The sequence below is a fragment of the Mchenga conophoros genome, linkage group LG4, assembly GCF_057382185.1.
Source record: "Mchenga conophoros isolate Kocher_MC1m ecotype Shallow Benthic linkage group LG4, M_conophoros_male_GT1.1, whole genome shotgun sequence".
Taxonomy (NCBI): Eukaryota; Metazoa; Chordata; class Actinopteri; order Cichliformes; family Cichlidae; genus Mchenga; species Mchenga conophoros.
The window spans coordinates 13,198,507-13,216,758 of NC_140529.1; the positions used below are offsets into that span (position 1 = coordinate 13,198,507).

Here is an 18,252-nt window from a genome sequence, read left to right on the forward strand (position 1 = left end):
CATCTAAGTGCTCCTTTCTGAATATTAATGATCAGTGGGTATCTGCTTAATTTTGCACAATAGGCATTTGTTGGTGTTTTACTGTGTACATCTAAAATGCATCTGCAGAACTCTGCATGGAAATTCTATTGGATGGTGATCCAGGGCAGGATGATACTATCAAACATTTCATCTCTTTTCCCCATAAACACATGTGATGACCTCCACTCTACACTTAATGGCAAGTTTTGAAGCTTTGGTATTAGAATAGTTTCCGTGTTTTTCCAAGAGTAGCTGCGTGGGCATCTTCGTTAACTTCTGATACCCAGTCATTCTGTTATATAAGCAGGCGTAAAATATGACAGAAGCTCTCAGTTCAGAAAAGAGCTTCAAGGGTTACTCATAGTTGGCTTTCAAGCGGAAAAGAGTTAAAGAAGATTTTACTTGGAATTTGAAAGTTCTAACATTTGTCTCAGATGTTTTATTTTTATGACATTCACTAATATCTTGAGCTTCCTAATGCTCTTATTGCAGTATCAAGGCAGGTACAGCTTATCCTGTGTTAAGTGATTTGATTATTTATGGTGAATCTGTTTATATTAGTTTTTTAAATATTTACTGCGAGGTCCCAGTTCTGACACAATTTATGTGTCAGACTGTGGCTGTAATCTTTGTTCAGTAGGAGACAGAAGAACAAGGCGATCAGAATAAAACAAAGATTTCATCTCTTAATCTAAGGGGGAAAAGCCAGGAACAGCACAATGATCCAGCTGAATAGCAAGTTCATTTGTATACATATAAATATATATTAAATGAAGTCAGACTTAGAATGAAACTCTGACAAACTCCTTGTTTGTCTACAATTTTAACAGCTTGCCAATTAAATCAGTTCACTCTCACTGCCCGTGCTTTGAAAGCAGTGCACAGACACTCACTTCGAAGATGCTCTCCAGCCCCTGCCAGCAGCCGATAGAAAATGTGAAAGGTCCTCTCATCTTTGGCCTGTCTAATCGCTCTTGACTTCTCCAGAAGATCTGAGAACAAAAGTTAAGTCCTGACAAGGAAATCACAAAACTAAAATATGACTCTGTGGTCCCACTAATGAGGAAGCTCCTGTTTTGCCACATGCAGTTTGACTGGAAAGGTTTACCTCTTGCAATTTTTGGTAATCCTTTGTTTCCAGTGGAGGCCTATGAATAAGTTGGGAAGCTATCTTTAACTTTTTTTTGTGTTAGAACACACAAATTTCACCTAAAAAATTTGACTTGTGTATTTGATTTCTCACCGTGAATAACAACACATAAAAATGAGGAGTAACAATAACAGTGTTGCTTCTCTATAGCTCAGTGTCCTCGTGTTTATTCTGGGAAATTACATTCTTGTGGCTAAGCCCAAGCTCTGGTGATACATACAACCTTCACTGCTCTCTTATCCCAGTGAGCATCCTCTCCTTTAGCCCTGCTCTGTGTCGTTTTATTTTTAAACATTGATTTATGCCTTTGCTTCTTTAGTCCTTGCAAATAATAAGGATACAGGTTTCAATATTGGCCCCAACAATGTAGCCTGTGACGTCAAAGTTGATTCTGATGAACTTTCCCTGCAAGAAACAAAACACTGTTAAGAGAAATTAAGACATTTGTTGAACTCCGCAGATAATCACGAAGCCTGTGATGCATGAGTGTTTATACGTTATTATGTATATGTGTATTTGCAGCTGTCCTCTCTTTATTTTTTCTCCCTCTGGGCACAGCTGCGTTTTAAGTACCACCTTGTAGGTCCTTGCAGATTACAGAAATGTGGTGAAGAACAAAATGTCTATATTAGGAAATACTAGGTTGACAGGTCAGAAAGAATCTCAGGCATGTGTGCGGTTTCCTGACAGTGATTGTGAGCAAGCGTGCATGAATATTTGTGCCCATCTGTCTTCTGGTATTCACTGCTCTGCATCCCAGACAGAGGGTGATTCACGAGGACCCAGGCTCCATAGTGGTTAATCTTGACCACATGGTTTACTTAGTCACAAAAAAATGTCAAATGTTTAGAGTGAAAATTGTTGCGATTACTGTAACTCATCTCAACATGATCTGAAATAAGCGAATATTAGAAGCATGACATCAGTCCACTTACGAAACAACCTTTTTATTTTTATAAAATCTTCCAAAGTTGCATTAGTCAAACCAAAAAGCCCCAAAAATGTATTAAACAGTTTTGTGCGTTGGATTAGAAGACCGGGACTGCTCTCATCTAGATGGGGGAATATGAAGAAAACTTTGCAGTACTCTGCAAAGGTAAGAATATTCCACCCACCATGCCCGTCAAAATCTCACAAAAACCTCATTCAGAAATGCACCCCTCCCATTTAACCTGACAGAGCCTGAACATGTGTGAATGTGCTCTTTGGTAAATTTTCTGAACAATCTGGATCTAGTAATGTTTACATATTGCTTTCAACACAGTACAAGTCTGTAAAGTCACTGGACCTTTATATACTGTCAAATTGAGAAGCAGTACAGTATTGTGCAAAAGTCTTAAGCCAGAATGTGTAAAATTCTAGCAATATGCAGAGTCAGTTTTGGCATGACTACATTTATTCTTCAACACAACCTCAACTCTCTTAGGCAGCTTCTTTGTAATTTCTATTGCCGTAATTTACTCCTGAAGTTTCAGGAACAGTTCTGCAGGCTTCTTGACTGACATTTAAAGCTCTTGTTGACTAATACAGTTACATTTTGTCTTTTTCTATCCAAGTATGCTTTTACTGCATTGGCACTGTGTTTGGGATTATTGTCATGCTGAAAAATAAAGCCAGTGCCACTTTCCAGACGGTACTGGATGGTGAAACCACAACAGAGCCTCCACTGTGCTTTACAGATGGCTACACACACTCACTGATGTACTTCTCCCTTCACCTCCTCTGTACATGCTGATGGCATTTTTAACCAAAAGCTGCTATTAATATCAAAGTGCCTAAAGATATAATTTGAAATTGTGCAGACTCAACATTGGCTCATCCCACGTGGAGTTAGGTGACTCTTTTATGCTTGAATGATTTACAGGTGAGCGTTAAGTAGCTCAGCAAACAAAAACATTCCTCCTAAATGATCAGGTACAAGGACTGGACTGAAGTCAATGTCAAAAGAAAAACTTTGAAAGACCGTTAGAAAGCCCAGAGAACTATTGCTTGAGACCACTTAGTTGAAGCAAAATAAAAATAAATGACTCAAAATGTTTGCAAAGTGCTGTAACTGATTGAATGAGTACTGTGGCTTGTTCTGACAATCCTGCAGAAATGTTTAAATGACGTCTTGAGGAACACTCATGACCGAGAGTATGTCGGAAAGACCAGAAATGGTTAGTTTTACCTCCAAATAAGAGCAATTTATCTCAGGGAGGGAAAAAAGGAAGATTCAAATGTTTGATGTTTTTGCATGAAACATTTTGAATAGATTCTGTAACTAAATATATGTCAAACCTAGAGTGGGATCAAACATTGCATGCTAAAGCTGTTTAACATGAAGACACAATGTTTTTATAACCTCATAACAGACTCAATGTTTTTCCCTTCTGGATATCTGTTCTTGCTCATGTGTTTAAATCTGGAAAATGATCATTTAAACAAGAAATGTGAACTCACAAAGCGAGATGAGTTGTCATTTTTCACCGTCTTGGCATTGCCAAAAGATTCAAGGATGGGGTTGGCTTGCAGGAGCTGGCGTTCCAACTCACCCTGTGGAGAAAGAAAGGGAGGTAAGCCAACCAGCTGTCAAACGTGTGCATTATGCAACTGAATATTTTCTTGTTATCGCTATTTTTTGTGTCTTCCAAAATATCCACAAATTGGCAAGGCAAAATCAAATCTTCTCGAAAAGCAGAGAGAGAAAATGTAGCAAAGTCAATATGCTAAACCAGTCTTTAGACAACCAAGTCCACTCACAAGCTCTTTACCATGACTCTGCTGGCTTTACTTTAGTCAATTGCAGTACAATGTGAATTTTCTCTGGGGAACTCGAAAGGATTTTAGGGGGCCAAAACAACCAAACGGTTTTAGAGAACTTGTGAAACCACAAAGGCACTACAGAGACGGTGTTTCGTCACATATCCCAAAGTGAGTGATTATCTTGGGTTGATGAATGAGATGCTTCCTCCGGCCTTCGCATTCCTCTCGTTGTTATAATATACCCTGTAACGTATGTCTGAAAAGTCTGCCAACACTGTGATAATGATGGCTTCCTCTCAGTTTTGGAAAAAGACATTCCTATGAAACCTTTTACTCCCGGAGAAATGAGATAACCTCCTATATCCAGGGCATGACAGTCCAAAAATAGCCTCTACTGCAAATCAGAGAGTTGTTAAAATCTACTGAGGATATTCCTCTGGACTTTGATAACTCATGGGGAACAGATTAAGTTGTGCCTTAACTCTAATTTGCTGCCAAGCTGGCTCTTGTTGTAAGCTGGTCAGTAATGGCCTATAATGGCATATAAAGAAAATATGGGTCCACCTGTAGCCATCTTTTTTCTTAAACTGAAGTTATTATGCTTATTTCAAGAGCCATAATTTCATTCTTGGACTCTAGTAGAGTAGCTTTTCTATTTTACTTTGTCTACCAAACATGATTTCTAGCAAACCACATTCACTAAATTCAGCAGACATCCAACCTGGCCTCTCTCCCCTTTCCATGAGGTCTTGGAACGACATGGATTTTTGCCAGCCAATCAGCAATCAGGCTATGTTACAGATCGTGACTTTAAGGCATCTAAGAGCCCAGCCTAAACCATAACCTCATAGTAAGTGCACTGAAGTTGATTTTTGACATAAAAATGAAAAGTTTTGAAAAAGAAAATCACAAAAAAGGAAAAAAGAACCTCAAACTCATATCTTACAATTAATTAATAAAATTTAGAATTTTCAACTAATTGAATTTATAATTAAATTAATTTTTGACCACTTATTTCAAATAATTTAATTGAATTTTTAATGAAGCCAACTGGGTGGGGCTTCTGCGCTCACAGCTAGAGCCATGTGCCTGAGATGACCAAATTCAGGACATCCCAGCTCCGTGACATCATACAGAGCCCGGTGTTTGAAAAAAGTGAATAAAACCAAGAGCAGTCAGACGCCTGAGCCTTTGGCTCAAAGCCATTACTTATGAAATTGCTGACCTCGTTAGAAACTATGACCATTCACCACTCGAGCAATCTACTGAAAACAAGGACAAGCACAGTAGGTCTACTTTAAATAGAAAAATGAAACCGACGCAAAGAGAGACAACAGGGAGCCAGCAGCTTACTGTTTAAAGGCGGATACCACATAACTTTAACAGGCACGGCTTGACTCATGACCCATGTTCACTTGCCGCATGTCTCTCCTCATTTCCTGTCTGCATCTTAGCGACATTACCTAATTTAAACAAAATGCCCCACAAAGATATTTCAAAGACAAAGAGGTAATAGTACTTTATCTTATAGCACGGATGGAGGAAGCAAAGAGTAAAACAGAACAAATAAGATAAATCAAAAAAGATCTGAGCTGGGTGACTGAACAAGAGCAACCTGATCCTCTATCCTATATTCCACAAAAAGCAGTCTCAGTGTTGCAAAAATTATGAGCAGAATGAGACAAATAAGTCAAAATGTGGAAAAAAAAGCATTTCTAGCGGACCATCTTTTAAGCTTGTCGCTCCATATGTTACCAAAAAGGAGAAAAAAGGTTTATGAACAAAAATACTGAGCTCGAGTAGAGTTAATACTAAAGTTTAAACCCTCTGAGCAGACATATGGGCGACACATGGAAATATAATATGTGCAAAAACATACAAATATCATGAACTGCTTGAATCTTCATATGCCGCTTCAGTATGCGTGTGCAGTCTGCTACATATGTCTGCCTAATGAGCTGTCTGGAACTGTTCTCCATTCAAGTATCCTGACAGGCATGAGGTTCACTGAGAAAAGCTGGGAGTAACCGATTCCAACCAGTACATACATTCGTCTACAAATGGCATTTCCATTCATATTTCTTACAGAGAGAATTCATATAGTCTCCTCCCTTCAGGTCTGCTTTACCTCTTCACCACCTCCATCTTCACTCCTCTTACAGTCTCCTGTCCTGCTTCATATTTTTGCTCCCCCTCAATCCCTGGCTCTACATTCCTGCGCTCAGAGGTCACTCTAATGCATCGCAGCGGTAAAGCGGCATTAAGGAGGTAAGCGTGGATGGTGTACACTGACAAGGGAGCACTGAGGCACTTAGTTACAGCTACTCACTCTCTGCGACTGAAAGTATATTAAACAGGCATTTACTCAGATTGCCTTTGCACAAGCGGGTTATTGGACTTCTACGAGGGCCTCTTTTTCTACAGTTATTAGATTTTCTGAAGACAAAGAAACATCAGATATTGGTTTAGGGGGAAAGATAAATAGCTACCAAATAAATCAACCAGAGACAAGGAGAGCCAGAAAATAGTTTTGGAGAAACCACAACAAACAGAAGATGGAATTTGGGAGTTTTCTGTACTTTTCAAACTTATCTGTGACTTAATATTTGAAAATCCATGTGAGGCTGTAACATTCAATCACAACAGTGATCATGCTATTTAAACTACAAACATGCATCACGAAAGGAAAACATGCAGAAATATATATATGCAACATTTACACATTGATATTTGAAATAAAAACATTTGCTCTGACAAAATATGAAAGACGAAGTTTGAGGAGAGATGTTTAGGGTGGCCGTCATCTGATTTTCACACCGCTCTTTGTGAATAAGAACACAAAACTGTGCCAGAAAGGGTTCATTTAAGCTCCCGTAGCGCTCAATGAACAGCTTTAACAACAGGTATTTGACTGACAGATGTTTCTAATAAGACCTCTCAGTTTTCCTCAGTTCTAATAAACCCAAACCAACTGATAAAACAAAGTGTTTAATATCGTGAGCCTGCACGCCGGCGGACAGATTCACTTGGTTTCAAATAATCATGTGAAAACACCGAGCCAGCACAAACAAATACCTCATAAAGAAAGAAGCTTAGATTAGTCCGTCATCATCATTACAGAAGTAGCAGAGATTTAGAGAGAAGGGCATGCAAATATACACAAACATAGACAAAACGGACGGCACACTGATTTTGGAAAAAGCTGGAGATACACTTGCCTGTAGTTTGAATGCTTTGGGAGAATCGGGCTGTTTGTTATGGATAAACAAATACAAGTGTTAAAACCTGAAGCTCTTATGTCAGACAAAAGCCATGAGAAAGAGAACACCAGTGCAAATTTAGCCCAACGCTCGAGCAAGAGCTAACATTTTAGGTTAACTTTTACTGAGGTAGGCACTTTAGGATTAGGTAGAACACAACAGCATTAAAAAAGTTTACTTTACAGCTGAGCGCTAAGCTAGTTTCATGTCTCCTGAAGCTAGCTTAGCTTCTTGAACAAGAAAACAGTTAGCTTAGCATTGGCTAAAGCTAAAACAAATGGCTAGTCACACTAGAGTAAAAACAGGATAGCAATCTGTGTTGACAACTGCATTACATTTTTCACATTCGACAACTAAATGCAAGAAGATATGGCAACCAAAGTTGACTGCTAGGTGACTGCATTTGTCGTCTGGTGGGAGGCAACATGTCTCCAACACATTACAATCAATCTGAGTCAGTAGTTGCAGAAACTGCAACTTGCTTCTTTGCTTTAGAGGACTAGACTCAGCTGGTTGCAAACTGGTTGTACTCCAACAGAAAAGAAAGGTTGTTGAGTGTTTGTGTCATTTTGCAATTAAAGCACCATCCTGCAGCAACTATGTCACTATTTGTGGAGGAATTTCTGAGATTCACATCTATGATGTTGTGCCCAGATTCTGAATGCAAATAGCGTGAATTTCTGTCTATGTACACTACCACTTAATTTTTTGCCAATTTACCACTGACTGTTAATTACTGTGTATTATCACAAACAGATTTCCTGTAATTGCTAAATACACCCAGTTAACATAAACTGACGGCAGGGTGCTTTATTGCCATCTTATTGCTGCTTTATTGCTGTCTTGATCCACCAAAGTAACTTTTTATACAGCAGCTGACTGTACATGTTCACCCCCCAGTGCCCTACATTGAAGCAACCATTTCAAAGGCAGTGAGATCACAAATTTCATTGCACCCAGACACAATTACTTTGGTGCCGCGGTCTCCACTGTTTTCTCTAGTGTGACTGTACCTCACAAATGAACTACTCAGGTGTGTTAATCCACGCAGAAACCACAATATAATGACTTTTCACCTTTTTATGGAGCATTACATGCTAGACTATCATTTGCCTCTGAGTAGAAACCAGCAGAGGTTCATGCAGGTTGGTGGTAACAGCCAAGAAAAGTGTTACACATAAATAACTCAATTACACTTTAGTTTTTGCATGGATTAAATAAATGAGAGTCAGGCTGTTGCCGTTTCCTGATTTGTGCCAAGCTAAACTAATGGGTTGTAAGATAAAATCACTGTATGACAGAAATCAACCTTCTCAAGCTTTCTGACATTTTTTAAAACACAGCAATAATACTTAGAAATAATTCACACAGTGATAAAGCCAGCCAGTTTTTCAATGAAATATGAATTTTAGAGGAGATGGGGCCATGTTTAGTGTAGGAGAAACGTAGGCAGTACGGCTCTCACAGGAATGTTGTGATCTTTGCGTCCTTTGTGTGAGGAGGCAACGTGGGCCAGGTACTGGATGACCTTCTTCGTGTTCTCTGTCTTGCCAGCGCCTGATTCACCTCTGAAAAGAAAGAGTAAAGACAAATACACATGAATAGAGTGAGAAAATGTGAGCCAATACATGACAAGGGAGAAACAAACAGGTTTTGTTTCTGACCTGAATTACAAGGTTTCCCTTGTGAAGCACAGCCACATAACAGGAAATATTATCTATGAGTTGTTCACAGTTTACCAAGGTACAGAAAAAACAACCCTAAAACCTTAACCAAGATAACTTTCACTCATCGTTATTGTGGTTAAGAGTGATTGGATGAACTCCAAGGACACAATTAATAGAAACAAAAAAGAAAACAGAGAGAGTGACTAAACATCAGGCTATCTTGTTGTTTTTGTAAAAATCAATCCATTTGTTTGTCAGTCTGTTTTGCTAGAGAACCCTGTGGTTTGGAGAGCCAGGCTCCAAAGTTTCCAGACCCCACTTTTGGGCTGTCCTTAATGATAGCTGTGTTCAGGCACGGCCATCCGCAACTCCCACAGTCGGGTCCTGGAGCTCAGAAAACCAGGGCCAGCAGTGAAAAGAAGCCAGTGACACTACATCCATCTACATACCAGTGGCTTTAGTCTAACTCACTATTAGCTGTGCACTGCAGTTTTAGCTGCAACACTAGAACTGCACGGGCGAGTCCTCGAGTGCAGTGTACGAACATAGGAATATAGGTCAAACAGGTACTCATCCAAGTGTGGTTTGATGTCTTCATTGTTTTACTATGAAGACATGAATCCTCTTTGAATAAGTCTCCCAGAAATCATTCATTGGTTTTCTCGTATATTCTCTCTTTCGCCAAGCATGTGGTTTAAAAGACCTTTGACTTTGGGAACTATTTTTATGTCTAGCCTCTCCTTTTCTCACAGATCTCAGTGCTAGAGAGTCGAACTAGATTCTGAAAACTTAAATGAGAGATTCTTCAAGGTCTCAGTCTTCCTGGATATTCCCTCTCCTGTCCTATGATATGTACCATATGGACATTTTGTAACACAGCGGCTTTTGAATTGGCGCTACCTAAAGATGAATCCAATTAAAAGAACATTTCTGTGGCTTGTTTTCATGCAGTTAGACCCTACTTTTACAGTCAACTCCAATGACTGGAAAACATCATACATAGTTAATGCATGGTTTCTTGCCACATTTGACCATTTATACAACACTATGCATCATTACATACCAGACGCTGACTGCTCACACAAGGCCTGGATCTCTACATGTTATTCTAAACTATGCACTATATAATTCTGTGCTATGCACTGTTATGCTTAATGGCATGGTGGCCTTTCAACTGAATCAAAGTGATCTATATTACAACAGAGCTGCATAAATGTAGGTCATAAGCAACCTTTTTCATCTGTTTCTTCAGGAGTAATTTTCCTTAGAGCAGGATGAGGAGGAGACATTTCTCTAAACTGGTTGACCATCTAAACCGCAGGTGTCGAACTCCAGGCCTTGAGGGCCGGTGTCCTGCAGGTTTTCGATGTGTCCTTGATCCAACACAGCTGATTTAAATGGCTAAAATACCTCCTCAACATGTCTTGAAGTTCTCCAGAAGCCTGGTAATGAAGTATTCATTTGATTCAGGTGTGTTGATCGAGGGGGAGATCTAAAACCTGCAGGACACCGGCCCTCGAGGCCTGGAATTCGACACCTGATCTAAACTGTGGGGCTAAACTCTTAAAAGGGCGCCTTTTCCCCAACAGGGGGTGCAGTTTTCTGAATTTAGGGCATATTATTGCAACTGCTTCTCATCTGTTCATTGGCAGCATCAAACCCCAAGAAAGACAGTGGCACTTAATTACCCTCTGCCAAAGAAGATGAAGGCCGGCCACCAAACCACACTCATAACTCCCTCGGTATTGGGTAGAGCCGCTGTAAAAGCCCAGCATCCGCAAAAAGCTATTTGAAACCAACTTTTAAATAGAACATGGCAGGATAAAGGGAGCTGGCCAAATGAAGATAAAAAGACACGGGAAAAAAATACTATAAATAATCCTTGTAAAGTACTCATAACTATAAAAGATACTTATATTTAAAGGCATTTCAAGGACAAGCGGTCTTTATATAATGTAACTCTATTAAGGTGAAGCGATATAATCCTTGTCTTGAGACAGTTTCATTTTCCAGTCCATCAAGCTGGTTGATCTCTAGAACCACCTTAAAGACCAGTTCAACCATCTGCCCTAAGAAAGAAATTAAGACAAAAGTAGAAAAGAGAAGTTAAGAGTTGCAGTACTCACGTGCAAAGAATTGATTGGTCCTCACGGTCTGTTCAGAGAAAACAGAAAAAGAAAGAAAGCATCTCTTGTTTAGTCATTCATTTTGACGTACAGAGATAGCATTCAATGGCTAAGCTGTCACATACAATGGAACATAACAGTTTAATAGTTTTCACCAGGCTAATACTGGAGCTGTGAGTACATACACGTACATAAACACAGCTTGCATTTTCCTGAGAATTTCCTGAGAATAACAGGAGAAACATACTGCTCCGTGAACACTGAAGTTTATAAAGGAGGTGTGTTAGGAATGCATTTTTCACCACAGCCAGCAGGGAACTGACATGCTTATCATCAAACAGAAACTCTGGGCTAATTTAGAGACTTAAAAATATGTTTGAAAACACGACATGTTTGGTAATATGGCAGGTTTAATCTTCCAGATGACCAGGCAGCAAATCCAGACTTTTTTAATATGATCTTGTGAAGAGATTTAAAATTTTTAAGAGATGTTAACTAACACTAACAATTAACCCTACAATACCCTTTGTATCATATTTGATACATGAGTTTTTGAGACCTCTATCTCATCAACATGATCAATATTTGCCATGATTTCAAAATGTTATGGACAAAACGCTGCCTAAAATTAACATTGTTGTTAAAAAAGAAGTTACCAAAAATGCCCAATGTATCAAATGTGATAGAAAAACATATAATAAATATATAATTAAAATATATCATACACAACATGATACAGCAAAAAAAGCGGATTTTGTTATAAGGGTTAATAAAAATCTCATTTGATAGGTTGGGTCTTACAGGGTTACTCATGTTTTTTCAGATATTTTTTCAATTTTCTGACATTTAAGTCATAACCTAACCCTAAACCTAAGCAATGAGTATATGTTATCTTTATATACATTAACTTGTTCCCCCAAGTCTTGACAAATTCAGAAGTTTTTGCCTTTCTCCAAAATACAATTTTTAAAACAACTGAATTTATTGTGAACCTTTCATAGTGTCAAAAACTAAAATGGTTTAGTGAACTACAGAAGCTGAATCTATTTAAACTCAAAACTGATGTACGTTGTATTATTTTTAGCCATTTCACCTAGTTTAAATAATTACTTTAGGTATCTAATAGGGATGGGTATCATTTAGGTTTTATCCGATACCGGTGCCAAATCGGTACTTTTGAAATGGTGCCGGTGCTCAAACGGTGCTCAAACCGGTGCTTAAAGAATGGAGAACACAAACTTTGTCCAAAAACCTCTCATGTTCAGCTGTTTTTTTTGTAAAAAGATAACAATGTTAGCCTTTTCTGCAGCTATGGGTCATATATGGTATCACTCTTGGCTGGAAGCAGTGCTTAAACAATGGAAAAAACACAAACTTTGTCCAAAAACCTCTCATGTTTAACTGTTTTCCACTTCTTCTTTGGTCATTTTAGCCTTTTTGGCCAGGGTGAAGGGAGTCTCTGCCATCAAACAAGAAGACAGCCGCATGTAGCTATGATGATGTTTGCTAGTTCACCTTACATGCATTAATGTAATAACGTGGTTAGCCTACTCAACGTAAATCACACAAGAACAACATTAAGCTACTCACGCAGAGAAGAACGGCTGCTGCTGCTGCCATCAAATACGGCGCATTTCTCGGCTTTTAAAAAAACGCTATGCGTCGCCAGGTGTTTCATGAGATTCGAGGTGTTACTTCCTTTGACAGTATCACAGTATCAGCTTAAAGCACTTGTTGCTGCTGAGTTTGCATATTTTGCTGTGAAGTACAGCCAGACTTTTGACCGCTTCGCCTTGGACATTTTTAATCTGTAGCTCTGCTCTAACAGAACGTACGTACCTGGCCCCGCCTACTATCCTCGGAAACGTAAAACGATTGGCTAAAAGTGTATCACAGCTCAGGAAAAAAAAGCACCGAAATAAAGCACCGAAATGTGCGCTGCTTTTCGGTCTGGTTACTACCGTTTATGTCAGAACCGGTGCCATCATGGCACCGGACACCGGTACCCATCCCTAGTATCTAATGTATGTAATGTATCTACTTGAAACATTTATCAGTTTCATAGCATACTACACTTTCTAGGAATCTTCCCTGAGGTTTTCTAAGCTACAGACACTTGGTTTGGTGAAATTGAGGCCTTCGTGACTACAGGCCAAGAAGCATACTTCATCTCAAGAGACTGAGAACAAGAAATGATGAGAAAAGAACTTCAAAAACCGCAGTCATCTCTGAAGAAACAAACAATTTACAGTTAAAAAATATTTTTCTTGTTGTTTTAAAATGATAGCAAACCATAATTTTTCCTGACACTTATTTAGAGCCTCAAGTACAACTTCAAATATACAAAGATCACTCACCATTCCATTTACTAGTTCACACGAGAGCAGCCACTTAATAAAAACCATGCTCTCTAAGTAGCTGTTTACTGTGACTAATACCTGCAGTCATAACCTAAAACTAAACCTAAAACCATCTGCTTGTGTACCATGTGAAGAATGAAGCCTGACATCATCGCTTTGCCCTTTAGGAGACAGAAAACACAGAAGAAATTACCTCATCACATGTGCCTATGACAAAGGCCAGGGGGTAAAAACGTGCACTGAGCCGAGGAGCAGCTGCAGCGTAAGGGTGAATGCCTTACTGCTAACAAAATATCTATAACACACATTTAATGATGACACGGGGACAAAACATGTTATTTTATTCTTATTTATTGTTTTGACATATGACTTGATCAAGGAAGCATCTGAATAAATTATGTTTTTAAAAGTGAAACTGAAAGGAACGTATCACAACTACAAATCAGTGCTGGGGAAACAGCAGCAGGTTTACTGTTAGACATCACAGAGGGTCTGTTTTGCTGTGGCTACATTAGATGCTTGCAGGTAAAGTCCTGTTTTTCTCACATGTTTAAAGTACTCTTGTTGAGTGGTTCTTTTTTATGTGTGAATAAAGCTGGTTCACAAAAACATGGCGATTAACTAAAAGCTCTAATGGATAATTACAGTGGTCTCTCTAAAAGCCATCCGCTCCGCAGAGATGATAGTTCAGCTTAAAGGACTTGGCACAGAAATTTACTCACACCTTGTTGACATGGCTCAGTTTTCACAGGTGGCTCAAACAGTCTTTAAGGTGTTATATTTCCCTAGAGAAATGTCCTTTTGTTGTGTACTAAAGCGGAAACTTCCTTTAAGTGACAAAAAGCAGGTGACAAATGAGTTTGTGCGAGTGTGTTCATGTGAAAACATTAAAAGGGATTCTCTTTTCTCTCCACGGAAAATCAGCTTTGTTTGATTAAAAAAAAAGAATCACGGATGTAAATGTAGGGCAGATAAGATGCAACACAAAGATTCAAGCCTAATGTATGCAAATATAACTGGCATCATCTCCCCTGACAATCAGGCTGCCTTGAGGTGACTTTTGTTGTGATTTGGCGCTATATAAATAAAATTGAATTGAATTGAATTTAAACTCGGGTCAAAGTTTGATAACTCATCCTGCCTGTGTTTTATAGTCTGAGACCTGATGCTCATCTGATTTACCCAATATTGGTTTAAACAGGCCCAAAAGTCCTATCGGACACTCACGCAACAGCACGTAACCCCTCATGAAAATTAAAACCAAACACATACTAACTACACAGCTTCTGAACAACATCAGGTGTTTACAGGTTTAAACAGGGGAGGCGCATGACCTCATGTTTCTGAAATTAACACCTGATGGCAATTCGAACAGAACAATCCCAAAAAATTCAGCGTGATTTTGGATTTTTGTGTTTAAATGATGCATACAGTACAACTGTGACAAGCCCAAATGGCAGTTTATGACCTAAACACCATGTGCCGGGTTAGTTCCCAGAAACATAGGTTCTGATACACAGAAATTATGTTTTGTTCTTCTGGCAGCAGCTTGTCAGTAGTCAGCAGTGTTGGTCAAGTTACTTGAAAAAAGTAATCAGTAACTAATTACTTATTACTTCCCCCAAAAAGTAATCCCATTACTTTACTGATTACTTATTTTCAAAAGTAATTAATTACTTAGTTAGTTTTTAAAAACACGATTTACAACCTGAATAGGTGATAAAGTGATAGATCTTTCAGCCCAATTCTACTTTTTCTACATAATCCATCATACAAAATGTAATCAAATGGAAAAGTCTCTTTTTAAAACTTGTTTTATTAGTTTTAATCTTTTAACTTTATGCATCAAGCAAAAATTAAATTATCTGCAACATTCTCTGACTGGAAGAAATTTGTTTAACATTTGAACCTATTTTCTGCACATTCCAGCACATAAAATAAAATATTTTTTGTGTTTACACTCACTCTTTCAAATAAATGCAAGTGAAACACAGCAGAAAATAAATAAAATAAAAAACTAGCGGCCCTGTTGCTCTATTTTCACCTGTAAAGCAGGAGTAGGGTAGGCGGAGGTTTGCCCTGGTGCAGGTGTGCCGCAGCGGTCAGTTGAAGAATCCGCGAGTTTCTCTGTGAATTTCACATTACGTCGTAGCGCACTCGGTGCTTGCTCGGAAGTTTAGGGTTTTTTTTCGCTGTAAAAATAAGTTTTCTTCCCACGCAGTGAACAGCGGACACTAATGTTTTTGTCATTTTTTTACGTAATCAAACTCAAAGTAAGGTCAGTACTTCCACGCTTTAAACGCTGCACGCTCAACCTCTCCTACAATCGATTTATGATCCATTGTTGATCTGCACACAGCTGTTTCCACGAACGTCGCACTCGCTTACGTCATTGTCATGAGACACTCTCGCACTGTTTTTGCAATAGTAATCCCTTACTTTACTCATTACTTGAAAAAAGTAATCGGATTACCGTAGTTAATTCAGTTACAAGTAACGCGTTACTGCCCATCTCTGGTAGTCAGTAGTAATACAATCAGACCCGGATATTTTAAGATATTGCTGTATGTGTCTGCTAACGTTACAAAAAGAAAAAGAATAAAGCAAACTCTGCAAGTGTCAACTGATGTGATCCAACACAAAAAGGCAGACAGGCTTTTTTTCTGCACTGTGTCTTTATAAGGTAACAGATGGGGCTGATGGAAGTGGTGTTTAGATGTGTGAGTGTGTTTGTGGACAAGCAACATATACACAAGCTATCAGTTCTGTCAGATGGAAAGGGGATAAAAATAACGAATCTTGTTTGTACTGGAAAAAACAGGGATTGGCAGACACACACAAACACACACAACCTTGGACTTCCACTGGAGTCGCAGTCACTTCATTCTCTGCTTATCAGACATCTATTTACCCATCACACCTTTGATGCTCTCCTGTGATTTTTATCCAGCCATGTATTTTTCAGTCAACATCCTACACCTTTCAGCTTTTCCACTGATTGACAATCATTCCTTTAATCTAGTGTCCTCTTTCTGATTTCTTTCCCCTGTGAGGCCACACAAAATAAAGGTAACACTGACTTCACCTGCCAGAGGGGAGTTTTGCACAAAGCCTCATGTTCAAGCACACAGTGATCCATCAAGTAGAGAGTATGCAACAATATATCTGCTGCATTAACGATGGTATAACAATACGGCTACTCAGTGACACTAGATACATTTTGTGTGTATCACCATTATTATTCACTTTTAGTGTCAGTTATATTTATTAGCCATCTCTCACAGGCCACCGTTTTCCTGTCAAGAAACCAGCAAAACTGTATTTAGAAAACTTTTAAAACAATATTTATTTGGTCTGAATTTTTGATAACAGTTAGAAATTGTTAAGATGAGCCTGGATTGATCTTAAGGAGTTGTTTTTGTTGTTTGGATTTGTTTTAGGTTTTAGGGCGCACCGTCAAAATCTAAAAATGTGTGACCCCAGGAAGAACAGCTGCTGGACTGCTGCAGCTAATGGGGATCTTAATAAACTAAACTAAACTGCTCACCTTGTCCAACTAATCTGGTAAGTGCCTAGACTCCTGGAAGTCTAACGAGTGATAAAGCTTGCATGTAGTGCTGGTGTGTTGATAATTTTATCTATATTTCCATTGTTTATCCACCTCTAGTGCAGAATCAAACTACAAATGGAGAATGTCCCTCTAAAACGTGTGCCTCAATGCTGTAACCAGCACATTTCAAAAGGTGAAACTTTTACTTTGAAGTTGAACATTCTGTGTTCTTCTGCTCATAATGTAGTCTGCAGTCAAGTTGGTGTTTTCCATGCAAACTACAGGATACAATGTGTCAACGACCAAAGCAATCACAAGGAGGTTTCCACTGAACCACTGTATACCTCTTTGCAACCAATTTTCACCTTCGACTGCCAGTAACCATTCTCTAACCAGGTGAGGAAGTATGCCTTGTAACCTAGCAACTGGTAGTTGCCAGATATTCGCTGACTGCTGTCTAGGCCTGTGCGAGTTTGGGCTGCACTGAGTGTTAAGACTGCATGTAGTAAACTGTTAGAAAGATTATGTGTCACAGTTCTGGGTCAGTTTGACCCAGTATTTTGAGTTACGTTTTGGTGTGTTTTTGGCATCATGGATTGTTTTCTTATTCTCTTGTGGTGCTCTTGTTGGTGATGATGATGATTATTATTATGAATCTATGTTTCAGTTATTCTTGTTTCGGGATTAGTTCTTACGTTTTGTGCTCCCATGTTTAGTCTGGTCTAGTCTGTCTCTCAGTGTCATGTCTGCGGCTTTGTTTAATGGTTTCTTGTTTCCTGTTTTATTGTGAAAGTCTATGTCTTATGTTAGTGTGTGCAGCTTTGCTCCCCATGTCTCGTTAGTCCAATCCCTCCCAGCTGTGTCTTCCTCCTGTTGCCCATTCCCTGATTAGCAACCTGTGTATATAAGCCCTGTGTTTTCCCATGCTCAGTGTCGCGTCGTACCATTAGATTATGCCTGTGTGTTTCTTCATGTTTTGTTTTCATGCCTGCAATAAAGCTTTGGTTTTGAGTTGCATTCTGTCTTCGAGTCCTGCATTTGGATCCTCATCCCTGTCTGCCCGCACACAGAGCCCTGACATTATGTGCATACTGTTTAGTAGTCTATTTGTTATAACGTATGTTCATTGTTTCACTGTAAATGACATTTTTGCGCTTTTGTTACATTTTTGTTGTGGTCTTCTATAAAAATCAGTTTACTGTGACCTGTGCTATCTGAATGAATTAGTGGGTTCATTCACCCTGCCTCTGCTGCCACCTTGGCCTTCTTGGCAGCTCCTGTTTCCTAAATCACCACAGCAACCAACAGCAGGGTCATATTTACCCAGGATGCCATGCTGGCTAGGCGTAGGTGGACCAGTCAAACTGAACATG

The 18,252-nt window shown here is 39.0% G+C and overlaps 1 protein-coding gene across 5 annotated transcripts in view; it reads right to left on the reverse strand.

Annotated features, from left to right (window-relative positions):
- The window catches only part of LOC146575649 (myosin-10), a 69,535-nt gene that overhangs the window by 20,821 nt on the left and 30,462 nt on the right, over nucleotides 1-18,252 (reverse strand). For 3 of the 5 annotated variants that reach the window (XM_085270436.1, XM_085270439.1, XM_085270437.1), the window contains exons 4-9: nucleotides 10,970-10,997; nucleotides 8,642-8,744; nucleotides 7,135-7,164; nucleotides 3,614-3,706; nucleotides 1,513-1,576; nucleotides 915-1,013 (exon numbers count right to left, since the gene is read on the reverse strand). In XM_085270436.1, coding sequence (XP_085126562.1) covers nucleotides 915-1,013; nucleotides 1,513-1,576; nucleotides 3,614-3,706; nucleotides 7,135-7,164; nucleotides 8,642-8,744; nucleotides 10,970-10,997 — 417 coding nt within the window. The remainder of the gene's footprint in view (nucleotides 1-914; nucleotides 1,014-1,512; nucleotides 1,577-3,613; nucleotides 3,707-7,134; nucleotides 7,165-8,641; nucleotides 8,745-10,969; nucleotides 10,998-18,252) is intronic. The other 2 variants (XM_085270438.1, XM_085270440.1) reach the window with 1 other exon arrangement.